The sequence below is a fragment of the Fukomys damarensis genome, unplaced genomic scaffold, assembly GCF_012274545.1.
Source record: "Fukomys damarensis isolate Sample0158 unplaced genomic scaffold, DMR_v1.0_HiC HiC_scaffold_16, whole genome shotgun sequence".
NCBI classification, from domain to species: domain Eukaryota; kingdom Metazoa; phylum Chordata; class Mammalia; order Rodentia; family Bathyergidae; genus Fukomys; species Fukomys damarensis.
The window spans coordinates 39181502-39207970 of record NW_022900928.1 but is presented as its reverse complement, the minus strand read 5'-3'; the positions used below and the strand labels follow the sequence as shown (position 1 = coordinate 39207970).

The window sequence follows — 26469 nt, the reverse complement described above, 5'->3', positions numbered from 1 at the left end:
ATATATGAGTATAGACAGATGCTCAACTATATATCAGTATGTATTTCAACATATATGCACACATACATACAGATGGAGATCAGGAGTGTGTGTTCTCATCTCAATTAGCTTCTTTAAAAGCTAATTATAGAAGTGCATGCAAAATGTGTATAATCTTAGAATTTAAAAAAATCACTACTGAATCTTTTAGAGGTTTAAAAATTAGAACTATCACTAATTGCTATTATGAAAAAAACTGCTAGTTTTCCACTATGTTTCTTCTATTCTTTCTAAAATTTTACTGACATTTACAGAAAGATAACTGTAACTTACAATATATACCAGAGCTGCAACAACCACCTATAGGAAGAAAACTTCCAATTTTATCTAGGTAACATCTTTCCCCTGAATCTAGAATCACATTTCCAGATGCCTACGGGCCAGCTCCACCAGCATATTACTGATTTTCTACATGAGTTAAAGGTATAAACTCCTTTTTCTTATAATAGAAGGGGAATAAGCAATATAAGGAGATAAGAAAACAAAAAAAGAATTCAAACCTGGGTGAAAAATAAAAACTATAGTATCACTATGCTTCTTCTTGGCACTAGATAGAATAAGATGTTGATCTTAGTCAAAAAGGCCAAGAAGCCTTTTAAGTTTAAAGTATACATAACTTCAACCTTTGTAATGCTGACATCTGATGAGATCATAATATAAATTTGTGACAATTAAGGTAAAGTTTCTCAGAGCAAATTTGATCATTATGTTAACTTTTACAGATTTGTTTAAAACAAAGCATGCTACAAAGCAACTTATACATAGATAAAGCAAAAAAGATTTGCTCTTCTCTGTCAAAGTTTAACTCCAAAAAAGAAAAAAAAATACAAAACTGGCTTTTTTTTAAATGTCACTAGCTTCAGAACAACACAAAAACTAAAATGTAGAGGTTTTATCAAAACCCAACCAGGAGTTATACTGATAAGTGTAAACATATAAAACTCTTAGCAGAAAAACTACAGAGGTATTTCTCAGTATTGCTAACTTTATCATCTAATAAACAACAGAGCTACATCAATATGTCATAAAACTCAATTATATAAAAATAAAATTAAGAAAAAGGCTGTTTTCTTCAGAACTATGTGACTGACAGCAGCTATAAAGAAGATAAAGTTAAACTTACATTTATTGTCTTTAAAACAATAAAAATACTTGAACTAATATTTATAATAGGTCATAATCATAACACTAGAAATTTCCCATGAACAACGAAAGTTTCTAAGAATAAAATACGGATGCAAATTGTCATTTTCAGGCAGAAAACACAAGGCAAAAAAATCCACCTATCAAAAGTGAATATAAAGTAGGAAATAAACTAGCAATCCAAATGCATGTTATCATCTCATTTCCAGGAAACCTCTTTCTGTTCAAAGAAGTTATTGCTTTGAATATGATGTTATTATAATTAAAATGTATGTAGTGAAATAGTGGGAAACATTTGTTTTTATTTTCTATAGTAAGCAGCCTCAAAGAAGGACCTAGACAGTTTTCTATATTTTGAGAGGTAGTAAAATATTAACATTAGGAATTTGAAAATTAAAGGTGTATATTATAATTCACAAAGAATGGAAGAAAAATTATTCAAAACTGTCAAAATTTTTAATTGAAATAATACAAAGTATATAAGGAGAAATATAGATATGGCAAACAGAAAATAAATAATAAAAATGACAGATCTAGGCCAGGGATTTAGCTCAGTAGTACCAATGCCTGCCTTGCAAGCACAAGGTCCCGAGTCTGATCCCTGATACAAAAAAAAAAAAAAAAAAAAAAGACAGATCTAGTCCTACCAATAAATAAATCACATATTAGTGGATTAAATAACTCATTTAGAGGCAAAACAACAATAAATGTAAATAAAAGTAAGGAGAATGCTTTATATATTTTCTTTATTAATATCTCCTTGTATTACATTAAAATTAAAAAGGAAATAAATCTGCACATAAAAACTTCATATGGTCACACACAAAAAAATATATTTACAAATACTTTAAATACATAGATATATATACTTAACCAGAAAGAAAAATATAGTCTATACAAACAGTAGCATGAGAACACTGGAATATCTGCATTAGTATCAAATAAAAACAGACTTCAGAACAAAGAGCATTATCTGAGCTAAAGAAAAACAATTCATATTTATAAAAGGTTCAACTTATCATGAAGAAACGGCAGTCATAAATGTAAATTTACCAATAAAAGCATCACAGAAATTAATAGATTTAAGGAGAGAAATAGACAATTCCAGAACCATAGATCTTACACCTTTCTCTCTGCAAATAACAAACCTAAACCAAACAAATTAGTGAAGTATAGATAAATGCTTTTCAGCAAAGACTGATTTGTCCCATGGGGTCAGTTGGCAATTTCTGAAGACATTTTTAATTATCTCAAATTGGTAAGGAGGAGAAGACAGTGCTTATGGCATGTATAAGTACAATGCACAAGTCAGCCTTCCCAATAAAAAACTGTCTATATTAAAAGTTGTCAACAGTACCAAGATTGAGAAACCCATTTGTAGATAATCTTGACCTCATTGATATTTAGAAACCATTAAGAATCAGTTAAAATAGAGTAAGCACAATTACAGTATATCAGAGCACAAAAAAGGCCATTTAACAAAATTTACTTATGTCTGATGAAGATTCTCAGCAAATTAGAAATCAATATTAATTTTCTAAACTTGATCAAAACACCTAAAATCATACAGATAACATCATACCTAATGGTGAAAAACTATCTTCCCTTCAGGTCAGGAACAAAAAAAATGGATGTACTACTACAAGGCAAGAAAACGAAATGAATATACGAACTAAAAAAGAAGAAATAAAATTTTTCCACTTCCAAGTCACAAAAATGTCTATACAGAAAATCTCTAGAAATGCATCAAAAATGCCAAGAACAAATTTAGTGAGTTCAGCAATGTCACTATAGTCAAGATCAACACACAAAAATCAATAGCACTTACATTCAGAAGCAACAAATATGTGGAAAAAAATTTTTAAACTGAGTATTCCCTTTTCTCATATTATACACAAAAAATTAACTCAAAGAGATGAAAGACCTACACAAATGAACTAAAACTGTAAAACTTTTTTATCTTATTGAGTTTATTGGTACTTTTTAAGTATACGGTACAGTTACATTCATCATTGGGCTTCTGTACCTTTACGTGACAGGTCTTGGTTCTCCTTTTTTCTCCATACCCCTGCCCTCCCTTTACCCCTTCCACCCTCCCCTATTTACAAAGACTTTGTTTCCATTTTTTCCCTTTTCTCATATTTTTTCTTGTCTCTTATTTCCTGTCCCCTACCCTTCCCACTTCCCCTACACCTTTAGCCCTTTTCAAAACTCTAAAACTTTTAACAAAAATATAGGGGTAATTCTTTGTGTTGGTAATGGTTACTTAAACATGACACCAAAACACACAATCAACAAAGAAATAAGCTAGACTTCAACAAAATTAAAAACTTTTGTGCCTTTAAAGATAGAATCAAAAAAGTGAAAAGGCAAACACACTGAACATGAAAAAACATTTGCAAATTGTATGACTAGCAAGGGGCTTATATCTATAATAGCTAACACATATGTACTACCCAATAATAAAAAGACAACACAATTTAAAAATCAGCCCAGGTGTGGTGGCATGTGCCTGTAATCCCAGCACTTGGGAGGCAAAGGCAGGAGAATCACTGTGAGTTTGAGGCCAGCCTCGGTTACACAATGAGTTCAAGGCCAGCCTGGAATACATAGTGAAATCCTATCTCAAAAAAGCAAAAAATAAATAAAAATCAGCACAGCATCTAAATAGACATTTCTCAAAAAAACATACAAATGGCTCAAAAATATAAGAAAATAAGCTCAAAATAATTGGTCATCTAGAAAATGCAAGCTGAAGCCACAATGAGACATCACTTCACACTCAATACAAATGACAATAACCAGAAAAATATATAATAACAAGTCCTGACCAGAAATTGAAAATACTGGATTCTTCATATACTGCTGGAGAGAATGGAAAATCTACAAGCACTTTAAAAACAATTTAGCAGTTTCCTCAAAAGCTTATAGGGTTGCTATATAAACCAGCAATTTCACAATTGGATGGAATTATGTCCACACAAAAATGTGTACACCAATGTTCAAAGCAGCATTATTTATAACCAAGAAAGCAGAAACAATCCAAATTTCCACCAATTAATAAACAAAACATGCCATATCCATATAATGAATTATTAGTTGGCAATAAAAAGCAATGAAATAATAATTACACTACATCAGCAAATAGAAACCACTATGTTCAGTAAAAATGGCCAGTCACCAATGACCATATACTATACAATTCCCATTTATATAAAATACCCATAATATGAAAATATATATAGACAGAAAATTGATAGTCGTTGCCTAGGACTGGGTAAGGGTGGGGGTAGATGAGGCTTTAGTGGATGGCACCTAAAGGAATTCCTCTGAAATTTTAAGGATTGTTTTCTTGTTCCAAATTTGGTAAGAGTGATGGCTGAACAACTTTGTGAATATATTAAAAACAAATGAACTGTATATTTTTAAAGAGTGGACTGTATGAAAATTATGAATTATGATTCAAGAAAGTTACCAAAAATAATATCATTTGCAATTTTTCCTAGAAAGGGAGGCAGGTGCAAATCTAACAAAAACATATAGGATACATATTCTGCAAATCATACAAACTCATGAAAAAAAAAGACCTAAATAAATAAAAAGGAATACCATTTTCATGAAAAACATAGACAAAAAATGGAAACAACAGAAATACTTTTAAAAAAGATGAATGCTTAAACAAACCCTGATACATTCCTACAATAAAATACTACTCAGTAATTAAAAAAAAAGAATAAACTAACTAATGATGCAAACATAACAACACCTTGGAAAGATTTCAATAGTTTGACAGTTAAAAAAAGAAAAGAAAGAAAAAGTAAAATCCTATGATAAAGGTATAGTAATGCCTTCCATAATTGCATGTATATAATTCTTCAACTCCCCTAAATGATCTAAATATAGAAATAGAAAGCAGTTGGGAGACAGGAATTGGAAGGGAAGGATAGTACAAGGGAGATCCTTTGTGTTTACAAAATAGTTTTGTATACAGGTAGTGCTCATGGTTAAACAAATGTATACATGAAAACAAACTAGATAGAATTACACATACAAACATATAAATGTATGTAAAAACTTGGAAATGTGGACTGTAGCATAGTTTTACACTAATCATCAACCTCCTGATTTTATATTTTTATATAAAACTTGGATGAAGGGTTCAGATACTATTGTACTATTTGTGCAACTTCCTAAGAGTGTAATCAGTTCAAAAAATAAAAGTTTATGCTATATACATTCAATGCAATGCTAATTGAAATTCCAACAATATATTTCACAGAACTAGAAAAAAAAAAAATCCAAAAATTCATTTGGAACCATAAGAGACCTAGAATAGCAAAAGCCATTTTAGGCAACAGACACATGGCACCAGGTGTAACAATTCCCAATTTGAAAATATACTACAAAGCCACTGTGATAAAAACAGCATGGTACTGGCAAAGAAATAGGCCTGAGGATCAGTGGAACACACTGGAAGACATAAAAACAAATGCAGATGTACTCAGCTACCTCATCTTTGACAAAGGAGCTCACCATCCTCAGTGGAGGAAAGATAGCCTCTTTAATAAATGGTGTTGGAAAAACTGGATGTCAACCTGCCACAGATTAAAATTAGACCCTTATCTTTCGCCAGGCACTAAATTAAAATCCAAATGGATTAAAGATCTAAATATTAAAACAGAAACATTAAACTTGCTGGAAGGTAAGTTAGGCAGAACTCTGGAAGACATTGGTATAGGAAAAGACTTTATGAACAAATCCTCAGTAGCACGGGAACTAGCAGAAAGAATCAACAACTGGGATCTCATCTTACTAAAAAGCTTCTGTACTTCAAAAGAAACCATTAGCAGAACTAAGAGACAATCTACAATGTGGGAAAAAATTTTTAGCACCTGTTCCTCAGACAAAGGACTATTATCAAGGACATATAAAAAACTCAAAACAATCAGTCTCCCCAAATATAAAGACCTGATTCAAAAATGGGCATCCGAAATGAACAGACATTTCTCATACAAAGAAGTGAAAGCAGCAAGAAAATATATGAAAAAATGTTCCACATCACTGGTCATTCGAGAGATGCAGATGAAAACAACACTGAGATTCCACCTCACCCCACAAAGAATGGCTGCTATCAAGAAATCACACAATAACAAATGTTGGCGGGGTTGTGGGGAGAAAGGAACCCTCCTCCATTGTTGGTGGGAGTGCAGACTAGTGCAACCACTATGGAAATCAATATGGAGATACCTCAAAGAGCTTGGACTGGAGGTTCCATTTGACCCAGCCATCCCTCTGCTGGGTATCTTTCCAAGAGAACTAAAAGAATCATATCACAGAGAAGTATGTGCACCCATGTTTATAGCGGCACAGTTTGTAATAGCTAAAACTTGGAAACAGCCCATTTGCCCATCAGTTGGAAACTGGATAAAGAAGATGTGGTTTTTCTATAAAATGGAATATTACTCGGCCATAAAGAATGAGAAAATAGATTCATTCATAGGAAAATGGATACATATTGAAGATATACTCCTAAGTGAAATAAATAAGTCACACATGTGTAAATACCGAATAGTTTCCCTGGTGTGAATAATCTGCAACAATGCATAAGATTCTAATAAGATTACTGACATTTAGAAATGGGAAGAAAGGAGCTAAAGGTGTAGGGAAGGTGGGATGGGTAGGGGAAGAGTAAAAAGGGAAAAGAAAAAAATGTGAGAGAATGAAAAGATGAAAATAAAGTGTGTGTAGATGGGGAGGGGAGGAGGGGTGAAGGGAGGGCAGAGGTAAGGGGTAAAAAATGAGAATCAAGACTTGTCCTGTAGAGGTACAAGATCCCAACAATGAATGTAACTGTACTGTATCCCTAAAATGTACCAATAAACTCAATTAAAGCTGAAAAAAATAAATAAATAAAAAATAAAAGTTTAAAATAAACTACATAGCAATATAGAAAAAGTAATATAAAATACTGCAATGTGGCAGAACAAAACCAAACATATTAGTGTAGTCAATGAATGATATCAATAGTAGCCATAGGTACATGATCCCAACAATGAATGTAACTGTACTGCATCCCTAAATGTACCAATAAACTCAATAAAAAAAAAAATTATAAGCATAATTTTATCATTAGCTTATGTTTGTTTATTTCCTAATAGAAAAAAACAGAGGAAGAGCAAAATGATAATTAACTGGGTATTCTCTTCTGGTTCGTGTTTGAATCACTAGTGAAATAAAGATATAATTAATTTATAAAAAAAAAAATAGTAGCCATAAATGCACACAGGTTTAACTAACATTAAAATTTTTTAAATTTCATATTTGTTCACAAAAAATTTTATGATGTACTGTATATGAACAAGACCCATAAATTGTTTCAAAAGGTAAAGACATACAAAGCAAACACAAGCAAAAAGAAATCAAGAGTTGTGGTACTAACATCTAAAAATCTATAACACTTAAGCTAAAAGGCATTAAATGAAAAACCTCAAAATGAAATTATAACCTAAATCACACAGATCTTAAGGCTATCTACTTTTGAACCTCAATAACAGAGAATTTACTTCTTTCAAACATTTATAAAAGTCACAAAGCCGTGTATAAATTAAGCCACTAAGAAAACCTTTAGAGCTCTATACAAAGGAAATACTACAAACAAAATTCTGAGGTGAGAATGCAAAACAATAGAAATTAGTAACAAAGAGGCCCCTTTATCTTTTTACTCTCATTACAAAATAATTCTTATATCAAAGAAAAATCATAAACTAAAAATTGCAGAATTTTGAGAAAATAATGATGAACACACCATGCATCACAATCTATGGGACACAATTAATGCAATGATTAAAAGAAAATCCATATCCTAAAATACTAATAGCAGTGGAACTTTAAAAATAAAAAATGAATAAATTAAACATAAATCTAAAAATTATAAAGAAGAAACCAAATTAGCCAAAAGAAAATAGAAGTAAAAAATAAAAATTGAATTAAAATACCAAGAAATGAAAGGAAAAAAGATTTGATGTATAGCTCAGGGGTATAGCACGGACTCTAAGTTCGATCTGCAGCACCTCAAAAACAAAAGAAAACCTAAGATCAGGAGACTTAGATAATTAAATGAGGAAAAAGAGAATGGCACAGTTATATACAATAAACTTCTGAGAAACAAGTATAGAAAACTGGTGATTCAGTCGAATCATAACAAACTACTTTGTTCAATAACAACAAATATGAAAATCTTTTAAAATGAGTAATTTCTATAAAATGAGTAATTTTTAAGAAGTGTGAAACTAATTGTTAGAAAATGTTACTAAAACTTTTTCTTGTATGAGTTGAAAGCTTAAACAGAGCTAACTTGCATAGAGGAAACACCTTTTTCAGAACTACCACCCAAAAGAATCATTATACCAGGAAGATCTTATATAGGAAATAACCAAACACTCACAGACCAGAAAGCTCATCATTACCTAAATTATTCCACGATAAAGGAAGAAAACTATATATTTTATAAAGTGAATCTGACATAGTGTTATGGTTTGGGTCTAGATGTCCCTTCAAAGCCTTGTGTGGTCACAGGTGGGTAAACCTATAGAGAATGTGATGTTAGGATTAAGGGCATGTGATTACTAAACCACTACACACGAGTGATTTGTCTGGAACTGCCCTAATCCCAGTAGTCTGAATAAGATAAAAGGAGCAAAAAGACACTGTTTAAGTCTCTTGTTGCTTTTGCTGTCATTCACAGCCATGAATTGTTTTTTCCTCTGTGATGTGCCATGTGCCACTCCGACTTGGAACCAGCTGATGATGGACTAAAACTTCTACGAACTGTGAGCTAAATAAACTCCTTCCCCTCTAACTTTGTATTTTGTCTCAGCAATGAGAGAAAAGTAACTAACACACATAGATATGCAAATAGGACAAATATATACAAAATGAGCAGCTAATCTCATAAGTACTAATGTCATACCAAGTGATCAAACCCATGATCTAATTTACCAAAAATAATAAATTTAATGGAAAGATCTGGTGATCACAATCTTTATAAATTCTAACTGGAATCATCAAGCAATGGCTCAGCATCATGTATGACGCATATTTTTAGCATAAATGTTTAATTTTAATCTAATCAAACCTTTAGATCAAACTTTCAGTTTACAGAAATACACTCAATAAATAAGCCAATTAAAAAATTCCATGAAAAAACAATTTAGACAAAACTAGAAAAGTGTTACATGAGATAAGCCAACACTGTGGAGAAAAACGTGAAGAAACTCTCTTAGATTAGAAGAAAATTTTAAAAATATAATAACATATATAAATTTTGACTGCATTCTAGTTCAAAGACGCAGTCATAGAAATCATTTTAGGCCAGTATAGACTAGAAGGTATTAAGGAATGTTAATTTTCTTATGTGTGATAATGGTGGTGCAGTTATATAGGAGAACAATGTTATTTTAGGAGGTGTACACTAAAGTATTTAGAAGTACAGTGTCATCATGTCCACAACATACTTCCACAAGGTACAACTATACTATACTATACTATACTATGTACAAATACATTCACATACAGTTAAAGTAAAAATGGGGAAATGTTTACAACTGTTGACTCTAGCTGATGGTTAGAAAGGTGTCCATTTCAAGTTTCTGTTATGAAGCAAGCACATAGCTACAAAAATGTTTTCTCATCATTCAAGTGCTAAAAATAAGCAAATCATGGCAAATTTAAAGGATCTTTACAGTTTTATATATAGTAGTATATTTTTGAACATGTATTTTCAAAAACAGAACTCACAATTTACAATTGATCAAGACGTTTACAATCATCATTCTCCCTCTTATTACTTACGGGCAAAAGGCAATAATACTACTTAACACATAGATATCATTACTATGGGCCAGGCACTATTTCATGTTTTTTTTTACATATAGTAATTCAATTATCTGAACAATGTGAAAAATAACATTATTATTTCCACTTTTCAGGTAAGCAATGAGCCATGAGTGACATGGTGTGTGACATAGCCAAGCTCCAAACCAGCCAATATAGCTTCAGAATCCACATCTACCTACCATGCTGTACTGTCTTCTCAGACGGAATAAACTATATGTCATTATTAACTTGATTCTACAGAGATTCTAACATCTACGAGGTCTGTGAATTTAGTAATTCTAATAATACCAAAGAATCATGATAAATCCATCAGAGAGAAAATTTAGGTAAGATTATGCAGTACTTATAAGAGCACATTAAGAATGGCTTCAATGGGGCCATGGATTTAGTTCAGTGGTGTTACTACCTGCCTCGCAAGCACAAGGTCCCAAGTTTGATCCCTGGTACCAAAAAAAAAAAAGAATGGCTTCAAGTAGTTTAAATACTAGGGTATCTCATATGACTTACTTTTTCTTAGGGGGCCCATAACTATCACAAGCACTTTTATAAGCTAAAGTTTGAATATATTACTTCATTTTAATCTCTGGGACAAAGGTGGATAATTTCCCAACAGTTAAAAATAATTATTCACTGGTTGACAAATTTTCTCTTGCAAAAGATTTAAGTTCAACCATTTATCTAACTGAACAGTTTACATTAGTTTACAACAGTCTATAGAAGTCACATTCACATGGAAAATTTCAGGATGAGGATAATAAAATTATTTTAATGACAAGATACCTTAAAAATAATAATTGGGCCAGGCATGGTGGCACACGCCTGTAATCCCCACACTCGGGAGGCTGAGGCAGGAGGATCACTGTGAGTTCGAGACCAGCCTGGGCTACATAGTGAGTTCCGGGTCAGTCTCAACTACCTGAGACCCTGTCTCAAAAAACAAAAAAAAAGGAAAAGATAATAATTGGTATAACAGATAATAGGACTGCCTGAAGCAAAGTACAGATTTAGATGATAGTATGAAATAACTAATTTTCTTAGTTGTGATAATGTTATAGTTACAGAAAAGAGCTTTCATTAGAATTTGTATATGGTATGCTTTAGTTCACCAGTGTCACAGAACCCTCTAATTTTTCAGTAAATAAAAGTTAGTAAGTAATACTGCTTTCTAATATCTTTATATTTTTAGATTTAATAAATACAACTAATTCTGTAAAAATTTTAAGAAAATATGTGCAGAAATGAAAAAACATGTCTGGAATTATTTCTCATCCTTATACTGCAATAAGTGATATGTAAAAACACACATTAAAAAAAGTGCAGTTTCAATAAGGCACAGGTAACCAGTTCTACTAAATATGTAGACATGTAAAATTTTACCTGCTTTTCCTTTCAATTAGAATGGCTATGTAAGATGCTGGTAAAGCGGCACCAAAGCCAGGAGTCCATGAGTAGAATCTTCCAAGTATCTTCCTGAAATTCAAATTTGGAAGTTTTATATGAAATTCCTAGTTGTTCATTTCTGTTATTACAAATAAAAGGTCCTTTCAGACCACCCCCTATCCAAATGTCCCACCTTAAATTCAGTGTGCCCAAACCAAACTCATTTCTCTCACCAGTACCATCCAGGGCACATAGAAAATTCAAAAAGTACTGGTTGTTATTACAATTATTAATTTATTATTATTATTATTATTACTATTTTTAACACCTGCTATTCAACAAATATTTTTCCTTCTTTTATTCTACAACACTTGGTAACTTTTTTCTTATAGTATTTAACTAAAGTATTTGGTATTTTAGTTTTAAGCATAAATCACTTTTCACTTAGTAGAATGTTACTTGAAAGTAGAAATCTGGAGAATGCCCCATTATAATAAATGATTATTAGCTGGCAGAGTTTTTAAAAAGAAAAAAGAATTACAGATGTTAAGATTTTTTTTTCAGAGCTGGGGATGTAGCTCAGTGGCACAGAGCCTGCCTGGCAAACACAAAGTCCTGAGTCCAATCCCAGGTGGGGGGGTATTGTTTTGTTTTGTTTTCATTTCCAAATAATATATTCTTGAAAAAAGGAAAAATGGCATGTTAAAATTATAAAAAAATTATATGGACAAAGTTGGTCAATTGCTAAATGACGCATGACAGGAGAAAGAAGAAAGAAGGGAGGGAGAGAGAAAAATTAGAGATGAAATAATCTTTTTAAGTGAAGTTTAGATTTAAAACAATTAGAAAAACTACTGTGGATATTGTCTGCCTGTGAAAAATGGAGGCAGTTTTTCCTCTAAAAAGAACAAGACATTGAATGTAAAATAAAGGAAAAGGACTCATACAATCAATAACAGGAAGACATAGATATTGCCTTATTTTAGTATTTTATGCTTCCACAATTAAGAAACAGGTTCACAGAACATAAAGAAATATGCTAAACAATAGCAATTTATATGTAGCATAATTTTTTAAAAACCATATTATATTTAAACTTATTTTTAGAGTTTTGACATCTTAGTAACTTTCTAGAAACCACATGATAAAGTCACAGATTTTTAAGTAAATTTCTTTACTTGACATGCTCAACAGTATAGAACCTGATCAGCTATTTTTTATATATTAAAAGCTTATAAATATTAATACTCTCAACAAAAATTTATGTAAAATATATTTTTAGTTGGGGTTTTTTTTGTTGTTTTTTGTTTTGTTTTGTTTTGTTTTGTTGAGACAGGGTCTCACTATGTAGTGGAGAATGACCTGGAACTCACTATGTAGCCCAGGCTGGTCTCGAACTCACAGTGATGCTCCTGCCTCAGCTTCCCGAGTGCTGGGATTACAGGTATGTACCACCACGCCAGGCTGTTAAATATATTTTTAAATTACATGTTTAGGGCCGGGGATTTGGCTCAGTGGTTTTGCTGCCTGGTTCACTGCCTGCCTTGCAAGCGCAAGGGCCTGAATTCAATCCCCAGTACCAAAAGAAGAAAAAAAAATTACATGTTTCATTGTAGCTTAAATACTGTACATAGAACTACTTTAGGCAACAACTATGAAGATATGAAATAAATATTTTAATTTGTTGCTATTTTTAAAAAGCTTATTTTCAGCAATCAGTGGAAAAAAGACAAAAACGGGTGTATATAGTAAATAGGTTTCTCACAGCACTCCAAAGACTAAATTCTATCTTCACTTACAATGTGTAAAAGCAAGTGCATAGATAAAGGAACACAAGGTTGAATCAGAACTAAATGATCCAACAGCAGGATATACTACTAGTTATATTTGTTTGAATCTTTTTTTTGGTTTTTTGAGACAGGGTCTCACTATGTAGTAAGAGTGACCTAGAACTCACTATGTAGCTCAGGCTGGTCTCGAACTCATAGCATTCCTCCTGCCTCAGCCTCCCGAGTGCTGGGATTACTGGTGTGCGCCACCATGCCCAGCCACTAGTTATATTTGTTTGATACATAAATACATGCACTTTATAATCCTTTTGAGTTCTGTTCACCACACGTAGCCCTTTGTCATAGTTGCTTTGAATTTCTGATCTATAAAATTGAAAAGCAAGAAATCTGGAACAACAGCTCTAGAAATATAGCAGGTCTCAGAAAATATGACACATTAAAGCATTTTTGCTATATAATCATATCAATTATCTGAAATCTATACTACATCTTGAGGCCCACGGGGCCCATAGTCCTGTTTCTACCACTTTTTTTTTAGATAAACATCATTTCAAAGATTTAAAATAGAAATAGTGGCAGTGACCTCCATAACAATTATGTAAACATCTATTTGTTTCCACTTTAACGAAGAAATTTGTATTAATTTCTAGTGGTGATTATGAGTACCAACCTGAGAAGGCAAAAGAAAGCAATATAGAAGGCTCCATTAGCAGTCAAAAATGAAGCAGATTGTAGGATCTCAGGAAGCAGTTTGTATAAATAATAGTCAATTTTTCGTTTCCGGAGAATTGCTGCAATCTGGAAAGAAAAAGGCTTTTCTGTTTAATCCAACCAAATGTTCCCACTTTATTTAGCTCTTACATAGAAACTACTGAATAAAAGCATACACTGAAAATAAAAACTATGACATTTTACTGGCTCCTGTATAAAAAGACAATTTCCATTAAAGAAAATAAGACATTTGAATTTATCGAGGTGAAAATATATAAAGAAAAAAATTGCAACATGAAGCTTACTCATCATATGACCACACTGTAGAATTGTATTTTGTAACTTTGTATTTATAATGCCTTAACAAGTTTTACACTAAAAAATGAAATATGCTTTTAAGTGGAAAAAACAATTATAATTCAAATAAAAATGGATACTATAACAAAACTACATCACAGATTTTATTAACCTGTCATTACTGGTGAATCTCAATGATATAAATGAAAAAAAAAGTTTTAATTTCCATTATTGAAATATGATTAGTATGAGACCAAAAAAATAACAAATCAAAAAGACTAGGAATACAAAAGTAACAAATAGAATTAATGATTTCTAACCTTATGGAGTCCATAAGGGGGAAAAAAATCTAAAAACAATTAATAATTCAAAATAGTAGTAGTATTAGTAGTAGTAGTAGTAGTAGTAGTAGTAGTAGTACATGTAAGTACTATATGCTACACAGAAACAGGTACAAGTTCCTAGATAACAGTTTACAAAACTCTATGCCAGAAATCTTTTACTCAAAAAAAAAAAATCAAACTAAATCAGTCCATAACAATTTTTAAACTTCAAATGAAAAACATTTTTGTGGACATCTAGATTAAAGTTAAAATTAAATTTAAAAGGTGAATATCTAGACTAAAACAAAACCTAGGAAGCTCTGACATAATTTAATTAATGATACATAAAATCAAGACATGATGTCTAATTATTGAGCACACTGTTAATATAAAAAGTAAAATATAAAAATAATATTCTCAAGATATGGGTACAGATATTTAAGAATAATTAAATATTAATAACATAATACATAGTGTCATGGAAGTTTAGCAGAGTGAGTTTCATACAGGGTTAGACAGAAGTTTAATGGGAAGGGGATATGATCTCAATTTGGATGAACAATAGAATCCTTACTTCATGGGAAAGAAGGCTTTTCCACCATGATGAAACAGTTACCAAAGGACGTCAGATTAGAATAACTTAAAGAGAATGAAGAAGAAGATACAGAGGTACCTTGGTTCACGAACTTAATTCTTTCCACAATTCTGGAACAAATTCCACAACCAGACTTGTGGAAAGAATTAAGTTCATGAACCAAGGTACCACTGTATAAAAAGCTCCAAAGCTGACAAGAAAAGGAAGGCTACAGAATTCTCCATTCACTTCCCATTTTTCAAGAGATAATTTCCCTAAAATCTCAGCAATCAAATCTAACAGCCTTGTCTAAATTCTTCTCGCTCCAACTTAAAGCTCTGAAACGGACCATCTCTTATTTCAATTCAACTGTCATACACAGGAAAAACGATGAAAAATACCTAATCTTTGGCTTCAAGGAAGATAAAATCTTTAGTTTTTGAGACAAGGTCTCACTGTGTAGTTCAGGCTGATCTTGAACTCACTATGCAGTCCAGGCTGGCCTTGAACTCCTGCCTCAGCCATACTAAGTGCTGGGAGTGCCCTGAGTGCCACCACACCTGGTAAGGAAAATATAATCTTGATGAGGGAAAAAAATACAAATAAGAAAGTACAATATGGCAATGTGATAAATGCTAAACTACCAAAAGAAGAAACTACTATAGAAACACATAGGAGGGAATGAGATGGGAAAGGGCAGGTAATGATGGAAGATTTATCTGAATTTTCTGAGAAAGATCCTAACAGGCAGAAGTCTGAGGACAGAAGTTTCTATGGTTTGTGTGACAGTGCACTCTTTCATTCTATATTTTTAAGTTCTATTCCTTTCTTAGCAATGTTTCGTAAGATCTCTACTTATCTAAAACTGCCCTCTTCCACAGCATCATCCATCATCTGATTCCTAACCTTCCCCCAAATATTAAATTCTTACTTCAAATGTCTATTGGGAATGTCAACACAGATGTTTTATAAGCATTAAAAAAATCATACGTCCAAAGTATGACTCACTATATTCCCAAATATGATTTACTCCTGTGTTTCCTACCTCAAGTAGCAACAACATATCCACACAATTGGGAATATGATGTCGTCATTTTTAATTCCTCCCTGGTCTTCAGTCATCTCTCCCATTAGTTCCTACTACCTTCAGGATTTAGAATGTAACAGCTATGGGAAAAATGAAACCCTTCTACATTGGTGGTGGGAACATAAACTAGTAGAACCATTATGAAAATAGTATGGAAATTCCTCAAAAAAACAAAAATAGAAATTCCATTTGACCTAGCTATACCTCTTTTGTGTACCTACAGACATCATATTACAGTAATACATGCAGACCCATGTTCATAACAGAACTCATAGTAGCTAAATTTGGAAGCAGCCCACATGCCCACCAACAGATGGATGAATAAAGATAACATATATACACATGTAGTGCTTCTCAGTCATAAACAAAGGTAAGTTTGAGTCAATGCCCCTTGAGACCATAATTCTAAGTGAAATAAATCAGATACACAAGCACAAACATCTTTATATGTGAAACCAAAGTATAAATAACTTAAGAAGCAAAAAAAGGTAAAAGATAGGAAAGAGAGAGACAGACTTTGTGGAGATGGGAAGGGATTTAGGAATTATAGGAGAAAGAAGAGAAGGAAGGGGAAAGAAAATAAAAAGGTACTATATGTATATGTACAAGCCCACAAATGCAATTAAATTACTATGTATTATAAACATACTAATTAAAGGAATAAGCTAAAGAAAGCAAAAAAAAAAAAAAAGCTAGTGACATATGAAGCAGCCTTGATGAATTTCCAGAGAAATAAGCTGAGTAAAAAAGGTAATCCCAAAGAACGACATACTATATGATTCTACATATATAACATTCTTGAAATGAAGAATAATTTAGGTATTAAGGGGAGATTAATGAGTAGGAATAAACTGAGTATGTGTCCATAAAAGGGCAAAATTAAGGATCTTTGCCATAATGGAAATGTTCCATGTCTTGACTGCATCTAGGGCAGTATTTTTGTTGTATTATTGTACCTTTATTTTGCAAGATGGTATCACTGAGAGAAACTGCATTTAGAAAATTCATAGAATCTGTATTATTTCTTACAACTGCATGTGCAGATCTCAAAATAAAAGTTCAATTTTGTTTTAAAAGCCATTTATTTGCAACGCTAATATGAAATATTCTCAGTACCATTAGTAATCAGAACATTGTACAACCAAATACCACTACACATATCCCAGAATGGCTGACTAAAATAAAAACAGCAAATAGTATACCATACTGGTGAGAATCAGGAGCAACTGAAACTCTCTCAGATAGCTGATGTGAGTGTAAAACTGTACAGTTACTTTGGAAAATTGATAGTACCTAATTAAACTAAATGTATACCTATTCTATGAGCCAGCAATTCCACCTCTGGGAATATGCTCAGCCACCAAAAGACATTCATAATACTATCTGTAATTATAAATACAAGAACAGCCTAAATGTCCAATACCAGTAAAGTAGATGCATTTTACATATCTACAATATAGTAAAACAAACTGTAAAATCTATTATAAAAGACAGGGAATATCTGACACAAAATGCAAGAAATAATCTAGAGCCTTATCATCAGATCTTAAAACCAGGATTTTAAAAATGGTTAAAATATTGATCTTCTTGGCAGTCTGGGTGGCCAAGCCAAACCTGTGATAAAGAGCAGAGCAATTACCACCTCGGTTTCCCCAGTGTGCAACACCTTATCATTTTTCCTGCATACTACAACATACTACAGGGTGAAAAAGAGAAAGTGCTAATCCAACCAAACAAAAAACCAGTAATTAACCATGTAGTGATTTTTAAAAGTCCTTGCACTCATGTATAAAATCACTATACATTATGAGATATTTTCATATGAAAATTTTTGTTATGGTCACATGATCTAATCAAATAATTTCACATTTAGTTTTTTATGAATTTTTCAAACATGCATATATATTTAGCTAAAAACCAGGTATATCATACCACTATAGCTAAAATATATATACCTACAATAACTTATCTATATCATTCTTTTTTAGAAGGCAACTTAATAACTTAGAAAAAATACATAAAGTAAAAAGACTACAAAATAATAATTGGCAAAGAACATATAGAACAAATATTGTGTGCTGGCTGTCACTAAATGCTGAATAAAAATTATTTTAATTTTCTCCTTGTTTTTGGACATATCCTGTACTTTATAATACCAGGGAGAAGAGAATAAGTATGAGAAAGTATTATAGAAAAATGTGAATATGGAATAGAAATAACCAATATAACAATATAAAATAATGAAACCTGATGTTGAATCTTAATTACACCAGTATGTCTATGAAAGATCCTTGTTTAGATGATCTCTAGATTTTATAAAGAAGTTAAATGACACAAAGGGTTCCTTTTTTTCACTTCTAAAATTAAAGTGTTTTTTTTTTAAATAAGTGATGATAGAAGAATTAGGTATCTCTATGGCAAGAAAACAATAATAATTGTGGCCCCTGTACTATAAAGTAAGTTTGTAATAAAGAACTTACTCCAACACAGTTGCAAGTCTTTCTTAAAAAGTTGTATTTAGTTCTTCAGTCAATACCTCATCCCTAATTTTCATCTATCTCAGTACCTAGTAAATACTCAATAAATATTTGATGAATAAAAGATCAATCTATTTTCAGGGTCTTATCACATTCTTTAAATCACTTTCAAAGCTTATGAGATTGACTTGTGGAATAACAGCTTTACTCCACCCTTTGAATCCACAGCATCTGGTTTGAATCAATAAAACCAATATATACATTATATATAGTATAACTATATACATTATACTTTATAAGTATATAGTATTATATATATAAAGTAAGTCCCCAACTTAAGAATGCATTCCATTCTAGGACAATTTTTATAAGTAGATTCATTCATAAGCCAACAAAGTAAGCCTTATACAGTATACTTGTGAGAGTTAGCAACATGAATGTTCGTAAGTCAGGGATTTACTGTATATCTTATGCACAGACTGAGGCAAAAGTGTTTTTCTCAAAGTTATAACTCATAAAAAGGAAAAGTCATATACACAATTCTTAGAAATGCTCATTTTTTAATAATCTGGCTTTTGTCCAATTTAAAATTTTCCCAAGAAATCAAGAACTATCTGGTTTTAATAACATAACTCTTAAGATTCAAAAATATAAAGTATGCAATTAAATCTGAATCAAGGGAAATAAGCAAAGGGGAAAGTGGTATGAGATGCAATCAAACAAGCAGCAGATAAATCACATAAGACTCTGCAGCCATGATAAAAACTTCACATTTTATTGAGCTATACAGTAGAGAGTTAGGAGCATACAAATAACAAGGGCTGATTTGCATTTTTAAAGAACATGAAATAGATACTTTACCCCCATTTGATTGGCAAGGACAATTAAATTCACAAAATGTTAAGAACCTTGCTCAAGGTCACAAGGCTAGTAAGTGGCACAGTTAAGACTCAAGCCTCTGCTCTTCTTCCCATCTTAACAATACCTTCCAAAACTCCCCCCTCAAGACCTATGCAACAAGGTCTCCTCAATCCAATACTCTTTCTTCAATCTCTTCATACCTGTCTGCTTCTTTCCTTTTTTTTTAAACCTTCCTCCCAAATATGAGCATTCCTCAGGCTGCCGTCTCTTTGTAAATTATCTTCCCATTGACATACTCTACCATCACAGATATAACTTTTATCTATGCTTGAGATTTAAACCTAAGTCTCCAGCCTGACCTCTCTAGAACAGCAGGCCTACTTTCTCAATGCCTCCTGGCCATTCTCCACTTAAATACTACACTAGTAGCTAAAATTCAAATGCACTACAGCAATACAGCATAGTGCACCAAAAATATTTTTTCCACAGCACTGACACACATCAAAAAGGCTTAAAATCTTAAAGCTTTATATGATTCTTCCTCGTATTTTATATGTGACTCACCAAATCTAATAGTTCTATGTACCACCACCAGATTAAGCCTTATAAATTAATTCCAATCATATCATTCCCTTTTGGCAACCTTTAGTGATTGACTACTACCCAACAAATACAATGTGAAAATTCTATCTTCCGTTCTCCCATTCATACCATATCATATTTTATGTGTGTATCTTTGTTCAAGACATTCATCTCCCTTATCTACTCCCTATTTCTATCTTTCTGAATCCTACTTTTCCTTCAAGGCCATTAAAATATGGCCTCTTCCACTAAGTTTTCCTTTTCCTCCTGAGGCAGCTGAGGGCATAACAAACTGGCCTGGCAAGTGGATGTGACCTCTCAATCAGAGATCCAGGACTTGTACCTAAGCCCTAAATTCTTCTTGAGAGAACTCAAGCAGAGTTTTGATAGGATGTCCTAGATCTGAGGTCACCTAAGGAATGGGGGATAAGCTCTTGGCCACTGTGCTCTCCCTTTAACAGTTATCTGCTCTCACACTGTAAAGAAGGTACTTCTTTTCCTACTTTTAATTGGCCCACACTCCCTCTGCAGGGCATGTTTCTTTTCCTACCTTTAATAAATGTAAAACCACACTACCGTTTGTGCTTGATTTAGTCCAATTCTTTGTTCAGAACAAGAAAAACCTAGAAAGAACCTCTAGGAGTCCCCAGAATTCCAGAACCTGGTAATAATCCCAGCCAACTATTACTAAATCTAATCATCAAATTTCAGTCTGGTGCATTGGTAGTAAGTATAGTGGTGAGCATAGCTGCCTTTCAAATTTCAGTCTCATCTGCATAATATTTTACAACTTCAGCAAATAACTCCCTGACAACTTTTTAAGCATCTAAAATTCATGACGAAAATATATTCTAGGGAGTGTAGACTGGTGCAACCACTATGGAAATCAATATGGAGATACCTCAAAGAACTAGGATTAGAGGTTCCATTTGACTCAGCCATCCCTCTGCTGGACATCTTCCCAAAAGAATTAAAAGAATCACATCACAGTGATATATGTGCACCTACATTTATAGCGGCACAGTTTATAATAGCTAAAACTTGGAAAGAGCCCATTTGCCCATCAGTTGGAGACTGGATAAAGAAGATATGGCTTTTCTATAAAATAGAATACTACTCAGCCAGAAAGAATGAGAAATTAAGAGTCATTCATAGGAAAATGGATACATAATGAGGATATACTCCTAAGTGAAATAAATAAGTCACATGTATAAATTCCAAATAGTTTCTCTGGTGTGAAAAGCTATAATCGTAAATAAGATCCTAATGGTATAATTGACAATGTGAACTAGGAAGAAAAGGTGTAGGGGAAGTGGGAAGGGTAGGGGAAAGGTAATAAGGGAAAAGAAAAAAAATGAGAAAATGGAAATAAAGTATTTGTAAATAGGGAGGGAGGAGGGGGTGAAGGGAGGGCAGGGGTAAGGGGAAAAAATGAGAACCAAGACCTGTCATGTAAAGGTACAAGATCCCAGTGATGAATGTAACTGTACTATATACCTAAAATGTACCAATAAACTCAATGAGAAAAAAAAGAAAATAATATTCTAAATAGTAAACAAAAAGTCTGATTATTCAAAATAATCTGTGCCACAATTAAACTAACTAGAAAGTTGGGTATGAAAACAATTTAATGGAAAAATTGTCATGGATCATCAGTGTGGATCTGGCTTTTTCTCTACTACAAGTGGGTCTCTCCCCACCAAAATGTATTAATTTTCAAATATAATACAGAGGACCATTCCTTTTGATATGAAGAGAATTTTCTAGTGACTCTGCAAAAGGAAATAATGCTGGCATTAAAAAATACTAACTAGGATTTGAAGCCCTTTTAAGCTTTTTTAAAACAAATATTTTAATAAAAATCTACTGACTCAGAAACATGATCAGTAATGATGCATAAAAATTTAGAACCTATATTGCAATATTTATTAATTTTTAATCCCTGATCTATGATAACTAAAGAGAAAAATAATAGTAAATCAGATTTAGCCGACTATACTCAGAGATATCTGCTACAAAAAAAGGTGAGTTGAGAAAAAGAAAAGAGCAAGTGGAGAAAGTGTTTACTGCAGTAGGAAGCCTTCAACCCTCTACCGGATGTGATATGCTCGAAGTTGTACTTTGTACTCAACAGAAAATAGCCAAAGAATAACAAGAAGTATGTACAAAAAAACAAGTTCAACAAATACAAAATGGCACATTAATGCATAGGAAAACTAATCATTTAATTTCCCATTTTAAAGAAAAAAGACAAATGATGCTGTTCCATCTCCAAGGGAGTAACAAATCAAGTAAAAAATCATTATTTACTTATTGAATAGAGAGATAAATCCACCCACTCCCTTACAAGAGTAAACCAGGCCTCAAGCAAAAGACATCAGATAATCCAGCCACATATTCTCAGTAGTTCGCATTATTTAGTGGCACTGGGTTTCTTATTTTTTTAAACAAAAAAACACAAACAAATGCCTATTGCCAAAAAGACTCAAAAAGCCACAAGATCATGGCTGATCTTGTTTATTTCTAGAAAACCTGCTAAACCACTGAAGGACACCATACCACCACTGAACTTATTTTTTTAGAGTTAGTCACTTTCAAACCTTGACAAATAACTACAGAATGTCCATAAATTGTTTTTTATACCTAGGAATTCCAACTCTAGCTTAAATGTTAATTCAAGGCCTAGAGGTGATGAACATATCCTTTATAATTTGACAGGCAGGTTACAACAGATTTGTTAGATCATAATTACATATCTGTTAAATTATATGGCTCAAAGAGAGGAAATATTGAAAAAACAGTTTCATACTCTAAAAAAGGACCTACATATCTAAAAGTGAATGGAAATTCAAGTTTTTAAATCATTTCTTCCCAAAAGTACAAATGTTCTATATATTTTGGATTCAGCTAAGAATAAATGCTAGTAATAAAAAGTGGAAGTCCTAAAACAAAGGAACTGGGAAAATGATAATTAAGAGTGGTCTTACAACCATCTGAAGTTAGTGGTACATTTTCCTTCTTAGTGAAGGCACCCAAATATCTGAAAGTATAGAATTCATACTTCCCAAATGGACAACTGGGTATTCTAAAATTTGCCACAAAAACCAACAGCAACAAGCTTTTCATTTTAGTGGTACTCTAGAGTTTAAACAATTTAACAATTGTTTCTAGTATAAATGTGTACTAAAGGGTACCACTTACTAGGACTATGCAGCATTAAGTAACATCCAAGAAATAAAATAAATCTTCCTACAATTCATACATAACTGTTAGTATATATTACAAAATATCTAGGAATATTTTTTAAACCATGCATAAATTGATGAGTGAAGACTAATTTTTACAAATTGTGAAAACACAAAGATTCACTATCCAAAAGAATAGTATATCTACACTTCAAAATGGCTTGGGTAGAAGGTACTACAAATGCAGATACCAAGATGAAAAGAAGCATGAGAACAGATGTATAGAACAAGAGAGTAAACATGACAGGAATGGAAAGAACCCATTTAGTACAACCCATGATAAATTCCAAATGAAAAGCAGATATACAAGACCCATTTTATAGACTCCAAAAACTATTCCTGATTAAAAAAAAAAAATCTTCCCCCAAATCAGCTTCCCCTCAGAATTCTTCCAGTTCTATCAATAATGGCAAGTATACTAATAAGACTTGAAATCCTAGAAACATTAAGTCCTCGTGGTTCCTCAATACTCTATTCATTCTTCCTACAAAATGTCTCTAGGTCTGCCCTTTCATTTTCTCTGGCAGACCACAAAAGTATCTTCTCTCTCCTGCACTATTAGTGAGCTTATTCATTTGTTCAGACCAGCTGCATTCATTTGGACATTTAGGGTGTACTCACTGAAAACAAACTATTCCAAGAGAAGATGGAGACATGGATCACATTAATATTATATTGCAATGCCACCATTTTATTAGGGCCCTATGATGTGTCATCAGCCATTCTTACACAAGATTATGCTATTTAAATCCTTACCACATCCTAAAACGTGAATATGATTATTGTTTGCAAAGCAAGGAGTCTGAGGCATAAAGAGATAAAAGAAATCTCCCTAAAGTAAACTGCCAGGTGAATTTCACATGAGCTCTGACTCTTTCACTTGGTGAATCTATCACACTAACTCCTAAGCAGTCTTTCCAATCTACCCTACCTAGTGCTTCCAGATTCATCATATTGCTAAATACTATTCTTACTTGTAACACCCTGGCTCTAAAAATTCCATTTCTTTTGCCTGATTTTCATCTGACTTTGTCAGAGAAAATAACTGAATCCTGTTTTTTCCTTAGTAGTACTAACTCTTATAAGTCTCTTAATTTCTTTAACCTTCAGTTTTCTGAAGCTGGAATTGTATAATGATTAAATTAAAATATGTAAAGGATAAAAGATACTAAACTAGTTATTCATAACTTCTATATAAAAACCTTTTGTTTTAGACAATTTACACCTTCTCTTACAAAAACCATGTATTTTTTTTATCAATTCACATTATTACCTCTCCACTAAAATTAAGCATTCTATAAACATCTACTATAGAAATCAATGTCTGTCCATCCTTATCGTTAAATTAAAAGTCCTCTTTCCAAAACTCATTCCCTGGACAAAATGAACTTTACCCCTAAATGCCACTTGGGGAAAGGGAGAAAGAAAAAATGCATAATTATTCAAGTCCTACTATGATCTAGAAAATATTAAATATGTTTTCATGCATTATTTTATTTCATTTCATTCTCACAGAGAAAATTATATATACACAAAGTCAAACAACTGGCAAATGATAAAGCTGAGATATGTAGATATCCCAGACTCCTTTTAAAAGCCCAATTTTTTTCTCATCCCATCACCTTGTATCTTGACACATGGAAATATAGGTTTAATCAACAACTATCCAACACTTATAAAGGCCAAAGTGTTGCTATATGCTCTTAGTAGCCCCATCCACATATACACATAAAACTGAAACAAAACTATCATGAAATGTTTACCCATAGTAACTTTAATATGCTTTGACATTTTCTAATCTCTTCCTTTTCACTTAAAACAAAATACTTCTAAGTTCCTACTAATTTCATTTCACAACCACTGAAGAATAGCAACCCAAAATTTGAAATACTGAACTAAAAGATACAAGACCACATGAGGTGGAAAAGTTATCCTCAAGAAGTATTTAATCTAGTTGGAGCTTATAATAGTAAAATATAACTCTTTTTCTAACCCCCTTCCACCTGGCAGAAGTGGGAGAATCTATGCTCTGTGGCTCCCCTGAGCTTTCCTATCACAGATTATAATTAATAAACTATCTAGGCTGGGGATAGAACAAATACCAGATATTCACCAAACATTTGTTGAAAAAAAGAATGAATGAATGAATGAATGTGCTATGGATTTTCAGAGGGAAAAATTACATAGCATAAACTTTCTTCTTCTCTACTTCATAATCCTCTGCAGTCAAGAACAGTATCTTTTTCTTTGTGGTGCTGGAGATCAAACCCGGGACCTTGTACATGCTGGGCAAGCACTCTACCATTGAGCTACATTCCCAGCCCAAGAACAGCCTTTTTGTACAGCTCAATTATCCAGAGTTCATTGATGTAAACGTACAACTAAAAAGAAATCTGGGATTGGGGGTATAGTTCAGTTATACAACATGTGCCTAGTATATACACAAGGCCCTGGGTTCAATCCCCAACACAACAAAGTCAGAACAATGGACTGGCCACAATTCACAAAGAAAAGAAGATAAGCATGAATTTTTGCCAAAGAAAATCAAGGAAACTATTTCCAACTCCCATAAGTCTATACTGACCTCTATTCTAGACTTTTACTATTCAAAGTGTGGCCTGTGCATCATCACTACCTGAGAGTCTGTTAGAAATGCAGCTCCTCTGTCTCCTCCCCAAGACCTACTGATTCAGAACCCCCATTTTAATATGACCCCAATACACATTAAAGGGGATTCCTAATACACATTAAAGTTTGAGAAACACCATTCTATAGCATAAGGCTATGAGGTTCCTGTAACCTCAGAGAAAGTCATCCTCTTCTCCCATTGTATCTCTGTAATAACTAATCAGACTTTTAAAGTGATATTACAGATATAATCACAATACACTTCCAGGCATGTCAGAGTAAAAATCCAAATTATGATTTCAGTAAGGGTAATTAACTGACCATCCATTGAATATAGAATGGAACTTTTAGGCAACACACACACAACCAAGCAAAAAGCAAAACACGAAACAAAACCCACACACCCAAAAAAAAAAAAAAAAAAAAAACTAGACAAA

General features: G+C 32.5%; 1 protein-coding gene across 2 annotated transcripts in view; it reads right to left on the bottom strand.

The window, feature by feature from the left end:
• The window catches only part of Tmem135 (transmembrane protein 135), a 223182-nt gene that overhangs the window by 195598 nt on the left and 1115 nt on the right, over positions 1-26469 (bottom strand). For both annotated transcript variants that reach the window (XM_010633724.2, XM_033764268.1), the window contains exons 2-3: positions 13918-14045; positions 11455-11547 (exon numbers count right to left, since the gene is read on the bottom strand). In XM_010633724.2, the coding sequence (XP_010632026.1) occupies positions 11455-11547; positions 13918-14045 (221 nt within the window). The remainder of the gene's footprint in view (positions 1-11454; positions 11548-13917; positions 14046-26469) is intronic.